Source organism: Schistocerca gregaria, chromosome 5, assembly GCF_023897955.1.
Source record: "Schistocerca gregaria isolate iqSchGreg1 chromosome 5, iqSchGreg1.2, whole genome shotgun sequence".
Taxonomy (NCBI): domain Eukaryota; kingdom Metazoa; phylum Arthropoda; class Insecta; order Orthoptera; family Acrididae; genus Schistocerca; species Schistocerca gregaria.
Genome location: NC_064924.1, coordinates 644180240 through 644197565, shown reverse-complemented (window position 1 = coordinate 644197565; position 17326 = coordinate 644180240). Strand labels below are relative to the sequence as shown.

At 42.9% G+C, this 17326-nt stretch overlaps 1 protein-coding gene across 2 annotated transcripts in view; it reads left to right on the top strand.

Moving 5' to 3' along the window:
• The window catches only part of LOC126272465 (vesicular glutamate transporter 1-like), a 155772-nt gene that overhangs the window by 106302 nt on the left and 32144 nt on the right, over window positions 1–17326 (top strand). For both annotated transcript variants that reach the window (XM_049975343.1, XM_049975342.1), the window contains exons 7-8: window positions 4545–4668; window positions 15574–15707. In XM_049975343.1, coding sequence (XP_049831300.1) covers window positions 4545–4668; window positions 15574–15707 — 258 coding nt within the window. The remainder of the gene's footprint in view (window positions 1–4544; window positions 4669–15573; window positions 15708–17326) is intronic.

Sequence of the window (17326 nt, the reverse complement as noted above, 5' to 3'; positions counted from 1 at the left end):
ACTGCTCATGAATGGCGTTGCACTGTGTTCAGCGAAAAATTGCGGATGATATAATAGCGACCATGGGAGAAGTTTCATTCTTTCAGTGTTTTGGAGAGGCACGGATACTCCTGGTGTCTTGGTGTTGTTGTTGTTGTTGTTGTTGTGTCTTCAGTCCTGAGACTGGTTTGATGCAGCTCTCCATGCTACTCTATCCTGTGCAAGCTTCTTCATCTCCCAGTACCTACTGCAACCTACATCCTTCCGAATCTGCTTGGTGTATTCATCTCTTGGTCTCCTTCTACGATTTTAACCCTCTACGCTGCCCTCCAATACTAAATTGGTGATCCCTTGATGCCTCAGAACATGCCCTACCAACCGATCCCTTCTTCTGGTCAAGTTGTGCCACAAACTTCTCTTTTCCCCAATCCTATTCAATAGCTCCTCATTAGTTATGTGATCTACCCATCTAATCTTCAGCATTCTTCTGTAGCACCACATTTCGAAAGCTTCTTTTCTCTTCTTGTCTAAACTATTTATCGTCCATGTTTCACTTCCATACATGGCTACACTCCATACAAATACTTTCAGAAACGACTTCCTGACACTTAAATCTATACTCGATGTTAACAAATTTCTCTTCTTCAGAAACGTTTTCCTTGCCATTGCCAGTCTACATTTTATATCCTCTCTACTTCGACCATCATCAGTTATTTTTCTCCCCACATAGCAAAACTCATTTACTACTTTAAGCGTCTCATTTCCTAACCTAATTCCCACAGCATCAAGCGATTCAATTCGCCTACATTCCATAATTCTGGTTTTGCTTTTATTGATGTTCATCTTATATACTCCTCTCAAGACACTGTCCATTCCGTTCAACTGCTCTTCCAAGTCCTTTGCTGTCACTGACAGAATTACAATGTCATCGGCGAACCTCAAGTTATTATTTCTTCTCCTTGAATTTTAATACCTACTCTGAATTTTTCTTTTGTTTCCTTTATTGCTTGCTCAATATACAGATTGAATAACATCGGGGAGAGGCTACAACCCTGTCTCACTCCCTTCCCATCCACTGCTTCCCTTTCATGCCCCTCGACTCTTATAACTGCCATCTGGTTTCTGTACAAATTGTAAATAGCCTTTCGCTCCCTGTATTTTACCCCTGCCACCTTTAGAATTTGAAAGAGATTATTACAGTCAACATTGTCAAAAGCTTTCTCTAAGTCTATAAATGCTAGAAACGTAGGTTTGCCTTTTCTTAATCTTTCTTCTAAGATAAGTCGTAAGGTCAGTATTGCCTCACGTGTTCCAGTATCTCTACGGAATCCAAACTGCCCTTCCCCGAGGTCAGCTTCTACTAGTTTTTCCATTAGTCTGTAAAGAATTCGTGTTAGTATTTTGCAGCTGTGGCTTATTAAACTGATTGTCCGGTAATTTTCACATCTGTCAACACCTGCTTTCTTTGGGATTGGAATTATTATATTCTTCTTTAAATCTGAGGGTATTTCGCCAGTTTCATACATCTTGCTCACCAGATGGTAGAGTTTTGTCAGGACTGTCTCTCCCAAGGCCGTCAGTAGTTCTAATGGAATGTTGTCTACTCCGGGGGCCTTGTTTCGACTCAGGTCTTTCATTGCTCTGTCAAACTCTTCACGCAGTATCGTATCTCCCATTTCGTCTTCATCTACATCCTCTTCCATTTCCATAATATTGTCCTCAAGTACATCGCCCTTGTATAGACCCTCTATATACTCCTTCCACCTTTCTGCTTTCCCTTCTTTGCTTAGAACTGGGTTTCCATCTGAGCTCTTGATGTTCATACAAGTGGTTCTCTTATCTCCAAAGGTGTCTTCCTCCGGTGTTACCTCTCACGCGAACACTTTCAATAGGACTAGGCTCCTCCACACATGAGACGTCTCTGCTCCACCTTGAGGTACTACCGTTGCCAGCAACATCTCCAGATCTATAGCCGATAACACGTATGTGGGACAGCTCCAACGTCAACTCCGTCTTACGGCCAGTATACAGGATACCACGGACAGGTTACAAGATTTGCGGGCCAGCTTGCGCAGATTAATGACGCTCTTCCCACCCGAATAAGTGCATGCCACCAGGTTAGACGGGGTGCAATGTCACACCGATAAGTGGGCTGATTTCAGACTGTAAGAAGCTGATATAAGCATGGGTATACAAACACAGAGATATGTAAACAGCAGAATACTGCGCTGCGGTCGCCAACGCCTATATAAGACAGCAAGTGTCTGGCGCAGTTGTTAGATCGGCTAGTACTGGTACACTGGCATGTTATCAACATTTGAGTGAGTTTGAACGTGGTGTTATAGTAGGAGTACGAGCGATGGAACACAGCATCTGCGAGGTTGCGGTGAAGTGGGGATTTTCCAGTACGACCATTTCACGAGCCCACCGTGAATATCGGAGAGCCTCTGTCCGCCTCAGTAGCGCAGCGGTAGCATTACCACCTACCACGCAAGGGGGCCCAGGTTCGATTCCCGGCAGCGGGCTGGGTGTTGTGTGTCCTTCATCATCATTGACACGCAAGTCGCCGAAGTGGCGTCAACCAAATAGACTTGCAATACGGCGGCCTAACCCCGAAGGGGATATCCCAGTCAATAAATGACATACGATCATTTCATTTACCAGAAATCTGGTAAAGCATCAACCTCCGACATCGCTGCGGCCAGAAACAGATCCTGCAAGAACGGGACCAACGACGACTGAAGAGAAAATGGCTCTGAGCACTATGGAACTTAACATCTGAGGTCATTAGTCCCCTAGATCTTAGAACTACTTAAACCTAACTAACCTAATGACATCACACACATCCATGCCCGAGGCAGGATCCGAACATGCGCCCTTAGTGGTCGCGCGGTTCCAGACTGAAGCGCCTAGAACCGCTCGGCCACTCTGGCCGGCGACTGAAGAGAATCGTTCAACGTGACAGAAGTGCAACCTTCTGCAAATTTACTGCAGATTTAAATACTGGGCCATGAGCAAGGGTCAACGCGCCAATCCCTCAACGAAACATCATCGATTTGGGCTTTCGGAGCCAGAGGCCCACTCGTGTACCCTTGATGACTGCACGACACGAAGCTTTACGCCTCGCCTGGACCCGTCAGCACAGACACTGGACTGTTGATGACTGGAAACATGTTGCCTGGTCGAAAGAGTCTCGGTTCAAATTGTATCGATCGGATGGACGTGCACAGGTATAGAACTTCATGAATCCATGGACCCTGCATGTGCGCAGGGAATTGTTAAAACTGGTGAAGGCCCTGTATTGACGTCAGGCGTGTGCAGTTTCAGTGATATGGGAGCCCTGATACGTCTAGGTGCGACTCTGGGAGGTGACACATACGTAAGCAATCTGTCTGATCACCAGCATCCATTCATGTCCATTGTGCATTCCAACTGACTTGGGCATTTCCAGCAGGACAATGCGACAACCCACAGGTCCAGAATTGTTACATAGTAGCTCCAGGGACATTCATCTGAGTTTAAACACTTCCACTGTCCTCCAAACTCACCCGACATGAACATTATGGAGCATATCTTGGATGTCTTTCAACGTGCTGTTCAGAAGAGGTCTCCACCCCCTGGTACTCTTACGGATTTATGGACAGCCCTGCAGATTTCATGGTGTCAGTTTCCTCCGGCACTACTTCAGACGTTAGTCTAGTCCATGCCAAGTCGTGTTGCCGCACTTCTGCGTGCTCGCGGGGGCCCAACGCGATATTAGATACGTTTACCAGTTTCTTTCGCTCTTCAGTGTCTAATCACTGAAATAACATCACACACTCTCTCAACATTGTAGTTTCGTCCTCTCCATGTGAGTGATTCCGTTTTTTTGTGAGGCAGTCATGTTGCTCACAGAACAGATAATTTTTGAAGAAAACGATTTTGATCGAGTCGACCTTCACGAAATTCATTGTTGTTACTAAAATTTGAGCCAAGTGATTCGAGGCAATGTTACTGAATTAGGCCTGTAAAAAAGCAACCAACGAAAACCGAAAACCGTCAAATGAAATTACAATTTTTTTCAGAATACCCTTTAAACACTCACTATAAACAACGGGCAGTTTCTGAGCTTTCATTGTTTTAACTACAACAAAAAAGAAATTTTAAAACAAGTATCGCCACATCTTAAGAACGCCAAGACAGTCACATTACTGCCCCACTGAACAAAGGAGTTTTGAAAACTGCAATACTTGCCTATTCGTTCCAAAGATACAGCTTACATAAGCTGATACATATCTCTCTTTGAATTTATAGAACAATAATAAAATTATTTCTTTATATACAATTTTTCTTTGATTTAATTATGAAACAATTAATGGACGCTGTCTATGATAAAATCTGAAGACGAAACAATAAAATCAAGTTCTGTCAGTCATTCTTTCATTGCTCGGAATCCTGTCCTTATCAGTCCTGGATTAATTGCAAAGAGTTCCTTGTCAAGTGGTGTTCTGCACAGAAGTGTAGGAATATAACCTATCTTAATTCTTGCCAGAAATAGATACATGAGATGCGAAGTTTCTCCCCAGGTTGGGCCATATCCTTGGGGTCGCTTCCTGACTTCCATGCCTGTCTGGGCCATCATCGTTGCCAACTTCACAGAGAACTGGGGGTTTTACACGCTTCTCACCCAGCTGCCTATTTTCATGAAAGGTAAGGTGAAATCACTATATATTATTCCTTTCGATTAATTAACACTATTCACATTTACGTAGCCTCACCGAGTTCATCCAAAGTCTACTAACATTTTTAATCAGCCATGTTCATTAAAATGGGCTACAATTATATATTACCATATAATACCATATAACGTGGTGAGTTATCATCAAAATTAGTATGTAAGAATTTACATTTTTACTTTATAATTGATTTCAACTCAGGGTTGTTTTGTTTTCAGGAAGTATCAGTTAAAATTTTCAATCAGACCTAAGGTTATTATCAACACATTACTTTGTGATAATAATTCGGCCAGAACAGAGTATTTCATGTGGTAGTAATTATTTACAACATTATTTGTTTATTTAACGCCAAACAAACTGTCGTCTACACTTAAGCTCACCATTGTCACACCATCTCCACGATGGGGCATGCGAAAATTCTTATAAAACAGGAATCTCATGATCAAACTTCTCATTTCTTCCTCAGGCGTCCAACATCTCTCCCACCAGTCGGTACACAGGTCTTTTGTCTTCTATTTGCAAAAGCTATACGTATCGCTTGTTATTTATTCTTCTGTTTCCTCATAATCCCGTTCAGATATTTTCTTTTCTAATTTTCTCTCATAGTAAGTATCCAACCGTTCTGCTTAGGAAATTAGACTCCGCTGTTTCAGTAACTCTCGTATACCTTCTGTTCACAGCACAGCCCTCGCAACCATCCTCTGGCACTGTTGCTGCCATCAGTTTATAAAATTTCGTTTCCGTGTCCTTTCTGGTTTTGTTAATGAGTGATCTCTTTGTAGTAACATACATAATATGCAATTTATTTGAATGATTTCTGAAATGTTCAAGTTTGTCATAGGATGTGAAAAATCCTAAATTCATTACTGGATCGCGTAAGTCACGCATTACACTTACAGACTTCTAGATAAAGTTTCTTTACTGCTGTAATGCATTTCAACAAGCTCTGTTTGAAATTCAGGAAATAATGGAAAAGCACTCACGTGGAATCTTGTGGAGTAAGAGATACTACGATATTCTACGGATCATCCTAAGTTTGCTGCTAGTTTGTCATGTAACAAACCCATTAATGAAACTGATGTTTGGAATTACATTCCTTGTTTGTAACCTGTGATACTTGGTTTATTTGACATTAAACAAAAAATCGATAAATTTAATAAAATATGTAGTACATAGAGCACAATCCCTCAAAAGAAGCTAAGTATCCAAGCTATGATGAAATATGACATTGTTACAAAGTAATCTGTAGTGTGTATGGAGCTGGATCATGACTCGAAGCAAGGAAAATGTAGCATCTACGCCTTAGGTAGAGCAAAGAGAAACATAATATGTGAGGAAGATATACATCAATCGTTCAGCATTCATATTCTAAATAATGAAATTGTAGGACAGGAGCCAAAGTGGAAAGACCAGCAGTAAATGAAATGATGATGGTAATTTATTTTTTATCTGAGCAGTCGTATTTAGGATTGAGCAAAGTAATTCGAAACGTTGGCTGGCCTTACTCTGTGTCAATGTTGCTTCATTTGTTTGCTATGACCTTGTTTTCTCGCTTGAGACCCAGCTGTTCCTGTCTTCATCTTTGAAGTTTCCTCATGATAGTATGTCATTGTTGAACTCTAGGCCAAATAATTTTCTGTATTGCATGTTTTGATTAACCTTAGCCAATGTTAGACATTTTTTTTATTTCTCCAACTCACCTACACTGCCTGACAAAAAGTGAAACATCTGGAAGGGAAAGAGGACACAAAATAAAACTTCATTTTGTGACATAATTGTGACGTTATTCCAGTGAATTCGAAATCGATTAAATAGTACAAAGAACTTGGCAGTATAGACTCACTTATCGGTAAGACGTTGGACCTCCTCTGGCATGGATGCATGCACTGATTCAGTTGGAAAGAGTGTCAGAAGACGATGTATCCTCTCCTGCGGCAAGCTGGGCCGCAAGTGTCGTGACTCGTCCTTCATATGTCCTGGGACAGAGCTGAGGTCCGAGCTGGCCCCGCATGCATTCTATCGAGGACTGATCTGGGAATCTTGCTAGAGTACCTCAACACCACGAAGACAGTTCATAGAGACATGTGCCGTGTGTAGACGATCATTGTCCTGTTGAAAAAAGGTACTGTGATACTTCCGCATGGAAGGCACTATCCCTAGGCTCATGATCTAAGTGTAATGTCATTAATTAGCAATCAAAAACATCATGGGCCCCGGGTCCAAACTCAGCTACTGCTTAAAATCTGAATAAATATCATTGGTAATGGGGACCAAAGACTTACATCATAAGAAGTTACCCTCATTACGCACAGGCGGAAGAATTACCAATGATTAACGGTGTGAGGAAGCAGAAGGCAATGAAGACCACTGCATTAGAGGCTTGTAATCTGTATCCACAGGACAAGTGGCCAATAATGGAAAAAGCGTCCTTTGGCAAAAGATTCCAGATTAGTTGGCCATTCGGATGTCCGGGAAGGGGACTCCCAAGAGGGAGGTGACCACGACGAAAAAGATGGAATAACCAACGAAGGAATAACATTGTCTGAGTCGGAGCATGGAACGCCTGGAGTTTGAACGTAGCAGGAAAGTAAGAAAATCTGAAAGGATCTTGCATAGGCTCAATCTAGATACAGTGGAGGTCAGTGAAGTGAAATGGAAAGGAGATAAGGATTTCTGCTCAGACGAATACAGGGTAACATCAACAGCGGCAGAAAATAGTGTAATGGGAGCAGGAGTCATTATGAACAGTAAAATATGGCAGAGAGTGAGCTGCTATGAACAGTTCAGTGATAGGGTTGTTCTCGTCAGCTTCAACAGCAAACCAACGTCGACAACGACATTTCAGGTATACATGCCGACGTCGCAAGTAGAAGATAAAAAGACAGAGAAGTATATGAGTGTATTGAACGGACAGTACAGTATGTAACGGGAAATGAAAATCTAAAAATCATACGGTCTAGGCTGTAGGAATGAGAGAAGAGAAAGACTGCTTGAATTCTGCAGTAAATTTCAGATGGTACTCCGCTCGAGAGACACAAGACAAGGAGGGATACTTGAAAAAAACTCGAGGACACATGAAGAAACCAGCCGCATTACATCATGGCCAGACAGAGGTTCCGAAGTCAAATTTTGGATTGGGTGGCTTACCCAGAAGCAGTTATAGACTCAGATCGTAATTTGCTAATTATCAAGAGCAGAGTGAAATTCAGGCGAAACGTACGAAAGAATCAGTGTAGAAGGAAGTGATTATACTGAAATACTGAGGAAGGACGAAACGCGTTTGAATTTCTTCAAAGATGTGGTTACTACAATACGGGCTATCACAATAGGCAGTTTAGTTGAAGAAAAGTAGATATTTCTACGAAAGGGCAATCACAAATATAGGACAATCAAACATAGGTCACTCCGAAAAACCTTGGGTAACGGAAGGAATATTTCAACCGATCAACGAAAGGAAGAAGCACAAAAATGTTCAGGGAAAGACGGAAAACATCATATAAATCACTAAAGAATGAAATAAACAGGAAGTGTGGGGTTAGCCAAACCGAAATGGCTGCAGAAAAAAAGTGAAGAAATCGAAAAAGAAATGATTGTCGGAAGGTCTGACTTAGCAAATAGAAAAGTCGAAACAAACTTCGCTGAAATCAAAACAAGTGTGGAAATATTAAAACGCAGTGAAAATTTCACTGTCAAACACAGAAAAAAGAGCAGATAGGCGGAAAGGGTGCAATAAAGGCCTCTATGAAGGGAGGGGAGAGGGGGGGGTCTTGTCTGATGTTTTTATAGAAGAAGAAATTGGAGTCGATAGGGAAGACATAAGGAATGTAATATTATAATTTAAAAGAGAATTTTAGAATTTAAAATAGCACTGGAAGTGTTGAGACCAATAAAGCATAAGGGTTGATAACATTCCATTGGAATTTCTAAAATAATTGCGGGAAGAGGAAACCAGACGTCTATTAAAGATGGTGTGGAAAATCAATGACACTAGTGATGTACCATCCGACTTTTGGAAATATATATTATCCACAAAATTCCACAGATAGCAAGGGAAGATAGGTGCGAAAACTACCGCACAATCACCTTAACATCGCACTCATCCAAGCAGCTGACAATAATAATATACAGAAGAATGGAAAAGAAAATTGAGGATCTGTTGCTTGGCAATCAGTCTGGCTTTAGGAAAGGTAAAGACATAAGAGAGGCAATGCTGACGCTGACCTTGATCATGGAAGCAAACCGACGAAAAACCATGATGCGCTCATGGGATATGTCGATCTAGAAAAAGCGTTGGGCAATGTGAAATGGTGCACGATGTTCGAAATTTTGAGAAAAATAGTGCTAAGCTACAGGGAAAGGCGGGTAATATGTAATACATACAAGAGCCAAGAGGGTATAAGATTGGGAAACCAAGAACGAAATACTCGGGTTAAAAAGGGTGTAAGACACAGGTGTAGTCTTTCGCCCCTAGTGTTCGCTCTATACATAAAAGAAGCAATGACGGATATAAAAGAAAGGTCCAAGAGCGGGACTGAAATTCAGAGTGAAAGGATGTGATAAGTTTCACTGTTGACATCGCTGTTCTCAGTGAAAGATGTAAGTAGGCTGCATAGGTTTTTATGTTGGTAACGCCGAGTAGCGCTCTGTATGAAAATCACTGACTGTGCTCTGTCCAGTCTGTGGCTGGTTGGACTCATTGTTGGAATATTCGCTTGTGTAGTGTTGGGCAGTTGGATGGGAACAGCGCGCAGCGTTGGGCAGTTGGCAGGCAGGCTCACCTCCAACTGCGCAACACTACACGCTGTTCCCATTCCAACTGCCCAACACTACACAAGCGAATCACCTCCAACTGCGCAACGCTACGAGCTGTTGCGATCCAACTGCCCAACACTACACAAGCGAATATTCCAACAATGAGTCCAACCAGCGACAGACTGCACACAGCACAGTCAGTCAGTGATTTTCATACAGAGCGCTAAGTGGCATTACCAACGTGAAAACCTAAACAGCCTACTTACAAAGTGGAGAATAATTGTGAGATCTGTTGAATGAAATAATACAGAACACGAATTGAGAGTAAATCGAAGAAAGAAAAGTAATGAGAAGAAGCAGACACGAGAAAAGCGAGAAATTTAGCGTCAGGATTGGTTACACGAAGTAGGTGAAGTTCTGGTGTTCTACTACTTAGGCAGTAAAATAACACATAACGGACAAGCAAGGACACCAAAAGCAGACTAGCACTGGCAAAAATGGCATTCCTGGAGAAGAGAAGTCTACTACCATCATCAACATAGGCCTTATTTGCTGAGAATGTACGTTTGGAGCACAACGTTATATCGTAGCGAATAATGGACTGTGGGAAAACTGGAACAAAAGAGAATCGAAATGCTTGAGCTGTCGTACTACAGAAGAAAGTAGAAAATCGGGTGGACTGATAATCAATGAAGAGGTTCTCCACAGAAGCAGCGGAGAAAGGAATTTGTGGAAAACACTGACAAGGAGAAGAAACAGATGATAGGACATGTGTTAAGACATCGGGGAATAATCTCCATGGTACTCCAGGGAACCGTAGAAGGTAAAACCTATAGGAGAAGACAGATATTGGAACACATCCAGCAAATAACTAAGGACATAGGGAGCAAGTGCTAGAGGTTCGCACAGGAGAGGAATTCGTGATGGGCAGCGCCAATCGAGTCAGATGACTGATGAGTGAAAATGCATTCTCACTGGTGGTGCGTCCGTATACGAAGTTATACTGACTTCCGACCATATCTTCTGATTGCTTCAGTTTTCCTGTCAGACAGCGTAGCTTACAGGTATCTGGCTAGGTAAAATTTTCCTATTGAAGTTTATAGAGGGTGGTTTTGAAACCTGTCAAGTAACGGGCGTGGTCTTCGTGGATCTCACAGCAGCATACAATACTGTCCATCATCGGTTACTCCATACAAAACTATACAATATGATCAACAAAGCCCACCTCCTTAGACTTCTCAGCACCCTCCTCCAAAACCGCAGGTTTTTTGTTGAATTTCAAGGACAACGCAGTCGCTGGAGAGCGCAGAAAAATGGTCTACCTCAGGGAAGCGTCTTGGCTCCACTTCTCTTCAACATCTATACCTACTACCAGCGATTGCCCCCAGGCATAAGGAGATTCTTGTATGCAGATGACCTAGCCCTTGCTACGCAGAGCTCATGATTTGAAAGAGTGGAAAGAAACCTGACAACAGCACTTAGAACACTGTCAAGCTACTACAATAAGAACCAACTCAGACCAAAACCTTCGAAGACACAAGTGTGTGCCTTTCATTTAAGGAACAGGGAATCTAATCATGAGCTACATATTTCATGGTCAGGCATCCAACTCCAGCATCATCACGCACATAAATACTTGGGAGTCACTATCGATAGAACTCTGACATTCAAAACTCACAGCAAGAACACAAAAATGAAAATCTCCGCTCGAAACAACCTAATTCGCAAACTAGCGGGGACACAGTACTCTTGTTCGCCCACTGCTTGAATTCTGCTCAGCAGTGTGGGATCCGCACCAGGTAGGGTTGATAGAAGAGATAGAGAAGATCCAACGAAGAGCAGCGCGCTTCCTTACAGGATCATTTAGTAATCGCGAAAGCGTTACGGAGATGATAAACTCCAGTGGAAGACTGCAGGAGAGACGCTCAGTAGCTCGGAACGGGCTTTTGTTGAAGTTTCGAAAACATACCTTCACCGAAGAGTCAAGCAGTATATTGCTCTCTCCTACGTATATCTCGCGAAGAGACCATGAGGATAAAATCAGAGAGATTAGAGCCCACAAAGAAGCATACCGACAATCCTTCTTTTCACGAACAATACGAGACTGGAATAGAAGGGAGAACCGATAGAGGTACTCAGGGTACCCTCCGCCACACACCTTCAGGTGGCTTGCGGAGTATGGATGTAGATGTAGAGATCACATCCACAAACTATTCGCTGTTCTGCAATGGCACTGTGCTTTTCTACTGCTGAATATGCTTCTCCAGTCTGGTACAGGTCATCTCATTCCAGACAAGTAGACATTGCTCTCAACGAAACCTGCACGTTGATCACAGGTTGCTTAAGACCTACCACAACTGATAAGCTCTACTGTCTGGCTGGAATAGCGCCACCATTGATACGCACAAAAGTGGCTGCCAACAAGGAGAGACCGAAAGTGGAACAGGACAGTGCCCATCCACTGCAGGGACATAATCCACCACAGCAATGGCTGAGATCGCGAAAGAGCTTCCTGTGAACATCCGAGAAGCTCACCATTTCACCAGAGAAGGCAAGGCTGGAGTTATGGAAGAAGTCGACGCCTCACCTGCAGACGCTAGAAGCTGAAGAACTACCACCTGGACACGAGAGCTGGCTAGTGTGGAAATCTATAAACAGATTACGATCAGGAGTTGGGTGATCCAGAGACAACCTGAAGAGATCACACACACACACACACATATATATATATATATAGATATATATATATATATATATATATATATATATATATATATATATGTTGATCCCCTTGCCGTTGGTGGGGAGGCTTGCGTGCCTCAGCGATACAGATAGCCGTACCGTAGGTGCAACCACAACGGAGGGGTATCTGTTGAGAGGCCAGACAAACGTGCGGTTCCTGAAGAGGGGCAGCAGCCTTTTCAGTAGTTGCAGGGGCAACAGTCTGCATGATTGACTGATCTGGGCTTGTAACACTAACCAAAACGGCCTTGTTGTGCTGGTACTGCGAACGGCTGAAAGCAAGGGGAAACTACGGCCGTAATTTTTCCCGAGGGCATGCAGCTTTACTGTATGATTAAATGATGATGGCGCCTCTTGGGTAAAATATTCCGGAGATAAAATAGTCCCCCATTCGGATCTCCGGGCGGGGACTACTCAAGAGGATGTCGTTATCAGGAGAAAGAAAATTGGCGTTCTACGGATCGGAGCGTGGAATGTCAGATCCCTTAATCGGGCAGGCAGGCTAGAAAATTTAAAAAGGGAAATGGATAGGTTAAAGTTAGATATAGTGGGAATTAGTGAAGTTCGGTGTCAGGAGGAACAAGACTTCTGGTCAGGTGACTACAGGGTTATAAACACAAAATCAAATAGGGGTAATGCAGGAGTAGGTTTAATAATGAATAGGAAAATAGGAATGCGGGTAAGCTACTACAAACAGCATAGTGAAAGCATTATTGTGGCCAAGATAGATACGAAGCCCACACCTACTACAGTAGTACAAGTTTATATGCCAACTAGCTCTGCAGATGAGGAAGAAATTGAAGAAATATATGATCAAATAAAAGAAATTATTCAGATAGTGAAGGGAGATGAAAATTTAATAGTCATGGGTGACTGGAATTCGGTAGTAGGAAAAGGGAGAGAAGGAAACGTAGTAGGTGAATATGGACTGGGGCAAAGAAATGAAAGAAGAAGCCGCCTGGTAGAATTTTGCACAGAGCACAACTTAATCATAGGTAACACTTTGTTCAAGAATCATAAAACAAGACTGTGTACATAGATTATATAATGGTAAGACAGAGATTTAGGAAACAGGTTTTAAATTGTAAGACATTTCCAGGGGCAGATGTGGACTCTGACCACAATCTATTGGTAATGACCTGTAGATTAAAACTGAAGAAACTGCAAAAAGGTGGGAATTTAAGGAGATGGGACATGGATAAACTAAAAGAACCAGAGGTTGTAGAGAGTTTCAGGGAGAGCATAAGGGAGCAATTGACAGGAATGGGGGAAAGAAATACAGTAGAAGAAGAATGGGTAGCTTTGAGGGATGAAGTAGTGAAGGCAGCAGAGGATCAGGAAGGTAAAAAGACGAGGGCTAGTAGAAATCCTTGGGTAACAGAAGAAATATTGAATTTAATTGATGAAAGGAAAAAATATAAAAAGCAGTAAATGAAGCAGGCTAAAAGGAATAAAGACGTCTCAAAAATGAGATCGACAGGAAGTACAAAATGGCTAAGCAGGGATGGCTAGAGGACAAATGTAAGGATGTAGAGGCTTATCTCACTAGGGGTAAGATAGATACTGCCTACAGGAAAATTAAAGAGACCTTTGGAGATAAGAGAACCACTTGTCTGAACATCAACAGCTCAGATGGACACCCAGTTCTAAGCAAAGAAGGGAAAGCAGAAAGGCGGAAGTAGTATATAGAGGGTCTATACAAGGGTGATGTACTTGAGGACAATATTATGGAAAAGGAAGAGGATGTAGATGAAGACAAAATGGGAGATACGATACTGCGTGAAGAGTTTGACAGAGCACTGAAAGACCTGAGTCGAAACAAGGCCCCTGGAGTAGACAACATTCCATTGGAACTACTGACAGTCTTGGGAGAGCCAGTCCTGACAAAACTCTACAATCTGGTGAGAAAGATGTATGAGACAGGCGAAATACCCTCAGACTTCAAGAAGAATATAATAATTCCAATCCCAAAGAAAGCAGGTGTTGACAGATGTGCAAATTACCGAACTATCAGTTTAATAAGTCACAGCTGCAAAATACTAACACGATTTCTTTACAGACAAATGGAAAAACTAGTAGAAGCCGACCTCAGGGATGATCAGTTTTGATTCCGTAGCAATGTTGGAACACGTGAGGCAATACTGACCCTACGACTTATATTAGAAGCTAGATTAAGGAAGGGCAAACCTACGTTTCTCGCTTTTGTAGACTTAGAGAAAGCTTTTGACAATGTTGACTGGAATACTCTCTTTCAAATTCTGAAGGTGGCAGGGGTAAAATATAGGGAGCGAAAGGCTATTTACAATTTGTACAGAAACCAGATGGCAGTTATAAGAGTCGAGGGACATGAAAGGGAAGCAGTGGTTGGGAAGGGAGTGAGACAGGGTTGTAGTCTCTCCCCACAGTTATTCAATCTGTATATTGAGCAAGCAGTAAAGGATACAAAAGAAAAATTTGGAGTAGGTATTAAAATCCATGGAGAAGAAATAAAAAGTTTGAGGTTCGCCGATGACATTGTAATTCTGCCAGAGACAGCAAAGGACTTGGAAGAGCAGTTGAACGGAATGTATAGTGTCTTGAAAGGAGGATATAAGATGAACATCAACAAAGCAAAACGAGGATAATGGAATGTAGTCGAATTAAGTCAGGTGATACTAAGGGAATTAGATTATAAAATGAGACACTTAAAGTAGTAAAGGAGTTTTGCTATTTGGGGAGCAAAATAATTGATGATGGTCGAAGTAGAGAGCATATAAAATGTAGACTGGCAATGGCAAGGAAATCGTTTCTGAAGAAGAGAAATTTCTTAACATCGAGTATAGATTTAAGTGTCAGGATGTCATTTCTGAAAGTATTTGTATGGAGGGTAACCATGTATGGAAGTGAAAGATGGACGATAAATAGTTTAGACAAGAAGAGAATAGAAGCTTTCGAAATGAGGTGCTGCAGAATAATGTTGAAGATTAGATGGGTAGGTCACATAACTAATTAGGAAGTATTGAATAGGATTGGTAGGACATGTTCTGAGGCATCAAGGGATCACCAATTTAGTATTGGAGGGCAGCGTAGAGGGTAAAAATCGTAGAGGGAGACCAAGAGATGACTACGGTAAGCAGATTCAGAAGGATGTGTGTTGCAGTGGGTTCTGGGAGATGAAGAAGCTTTCACAGGATAGAGTAGCATGGAGAGCTGCATCAAACCAGTCTCAGGACTGAAGACGACAACAACAACAACAATATATATTGATGTGTATGGATACTGTAAATTTGTATGTTTCTGATTCGAGAATAATAATAATAATAATTGAAGTGTGCAATACGAGCAAGCAGAGCCTGTGCGTGAACGAGAGCCTGCGGACTCACACGCTGGCGCCTGTGTGCTGCAGACACGATGGACTTCGACCTGGAGCAGGCTGGCCTGCTGTCTGCGCTGCCCTACCTGGTGGTGGCCGCCAGCATGCAGGGCGCGGGCCACGTCGCCGACTGGCTGCTCAACCGCGGCCTGCTCAACACCACGCAGGTGAGCTCGCATCACTGCCTGTCTCTCCTCTCTCCCGACTTTTAGGCTGGTATTGTCCGCCCCTGTTAGCTGAGTGGTCAGCGCGGTGGGATGCCACGCCGAGGTTGGTTGGGTTGGGTTGGGTCGTTTGGGGGAAGAGACCAAACTGCGAGGTCATCGGTCTCATCGGATTAGGGAAGGACGAGGAAGGAAGTCGGCCGTGCCCTTTCAAAGGAATCATCCCGGCATTTGCCTGCAGCGATTTAGGGAAATCATTGAAAATCCAGATCATGGCCGGACGCGGGGCTGAACCGTCGTCCTCCAGAATGCGAGCCCAGAGTGTGAACCACTGTGGCACTTCGCTCGGTCCACGCCAAGCGGCCCGAGTTCGATTCCCGCCTGGGGCAGGAGATTTTCTCTGATCAGGGACTGAGTGTTGTGTTGTCCTCATCATCATTTCATCCCCATCTCCGACGCTCAAGTCACCCAATTTGGCGTCGAATCCATTCTTTCCCTCGGTGGCCGAACTTCCCTGAATGGGAACTTAGCAGATATAGACTTGGAGACCCGCATGTTTAGGACGGGTGGTAGGGACAGAGCATCAGGTGACAGTATACTGAGTGCACTATCCTAAAATTACCTCGAGCAACTAAACAGAGAATCGACTCGTGGAGATAACATCTTGGACCTACTGATAGCAACAGACCCGAACTTTTCGACTCTGTAAGCGCAGAACAGGGAATCAGTAATCATAAGGCCGTTGCAGCATCCATGAATATGGAAGCAAATAGGATTTTTAAAAAAAAGGGAGGAAGGTTTATCTGTTTAGCAAGAGTAATAGGAAGCAGATTTCAGACTACCTAAAAGATCAAAACCAAAATTTCTGTTCCGACACTGACAATGTTGAGTGTTTATAGGAAAAGTTCAAAATATTGTTCAAATGGCTCTGAGCACTATGGGACTTAACTTCTGAGGTCATCAGTCCCCTAGAACTTAGAACAACTTAAACCTAACTAACCTAACACACACATCGATGACCGAGGCAGGATTCGAACCTAGCACCAGCGCGTTTCCGGACTGAAGCGCCTAGAACCGCTCGGCCACCATGACCGGCTGGGAAAAGTTTAAGGCAATCGTAAAATGCGTTTTAGACAGGTATGTGCCAGAGTAAAACTGTGAGGCACGGGAAAAACCCACCGTGGTTCAACAACACAGTTACGAAACTACTGCGAAAGCAACACAGAGCTTCACTGCAACTTTAAACGCAGCCAAAACCCCTCAGACCAACAGAAGCTAAAAGATGTCAAAGTTAGCGTAAGGAGGGCTATGCGTGAAGCGTTCAGTGAATTCGAAAGTAAAATTTTATGTACCGACTTGACAGAAAATCCTAGGAAGTTCTGATATTACGTTAAATCAGTAAGTGGATCGAAACAGCATATCCAGACACTCCGGGATGATGATGGCATTGAAACAGAGGATGACATGCGTAAAGCTGAAATACTAGACACCTTTTTCCAAAACTGTTTCACAGAGGAAGACCGCACTGCAGTTCCTTCTCTAAATCATCGCACCAACGAAAAAATGGCTGACATCGAAATAAGTGTCCAATGAATAGAAAAGCAACTGAAATCACTCAACAG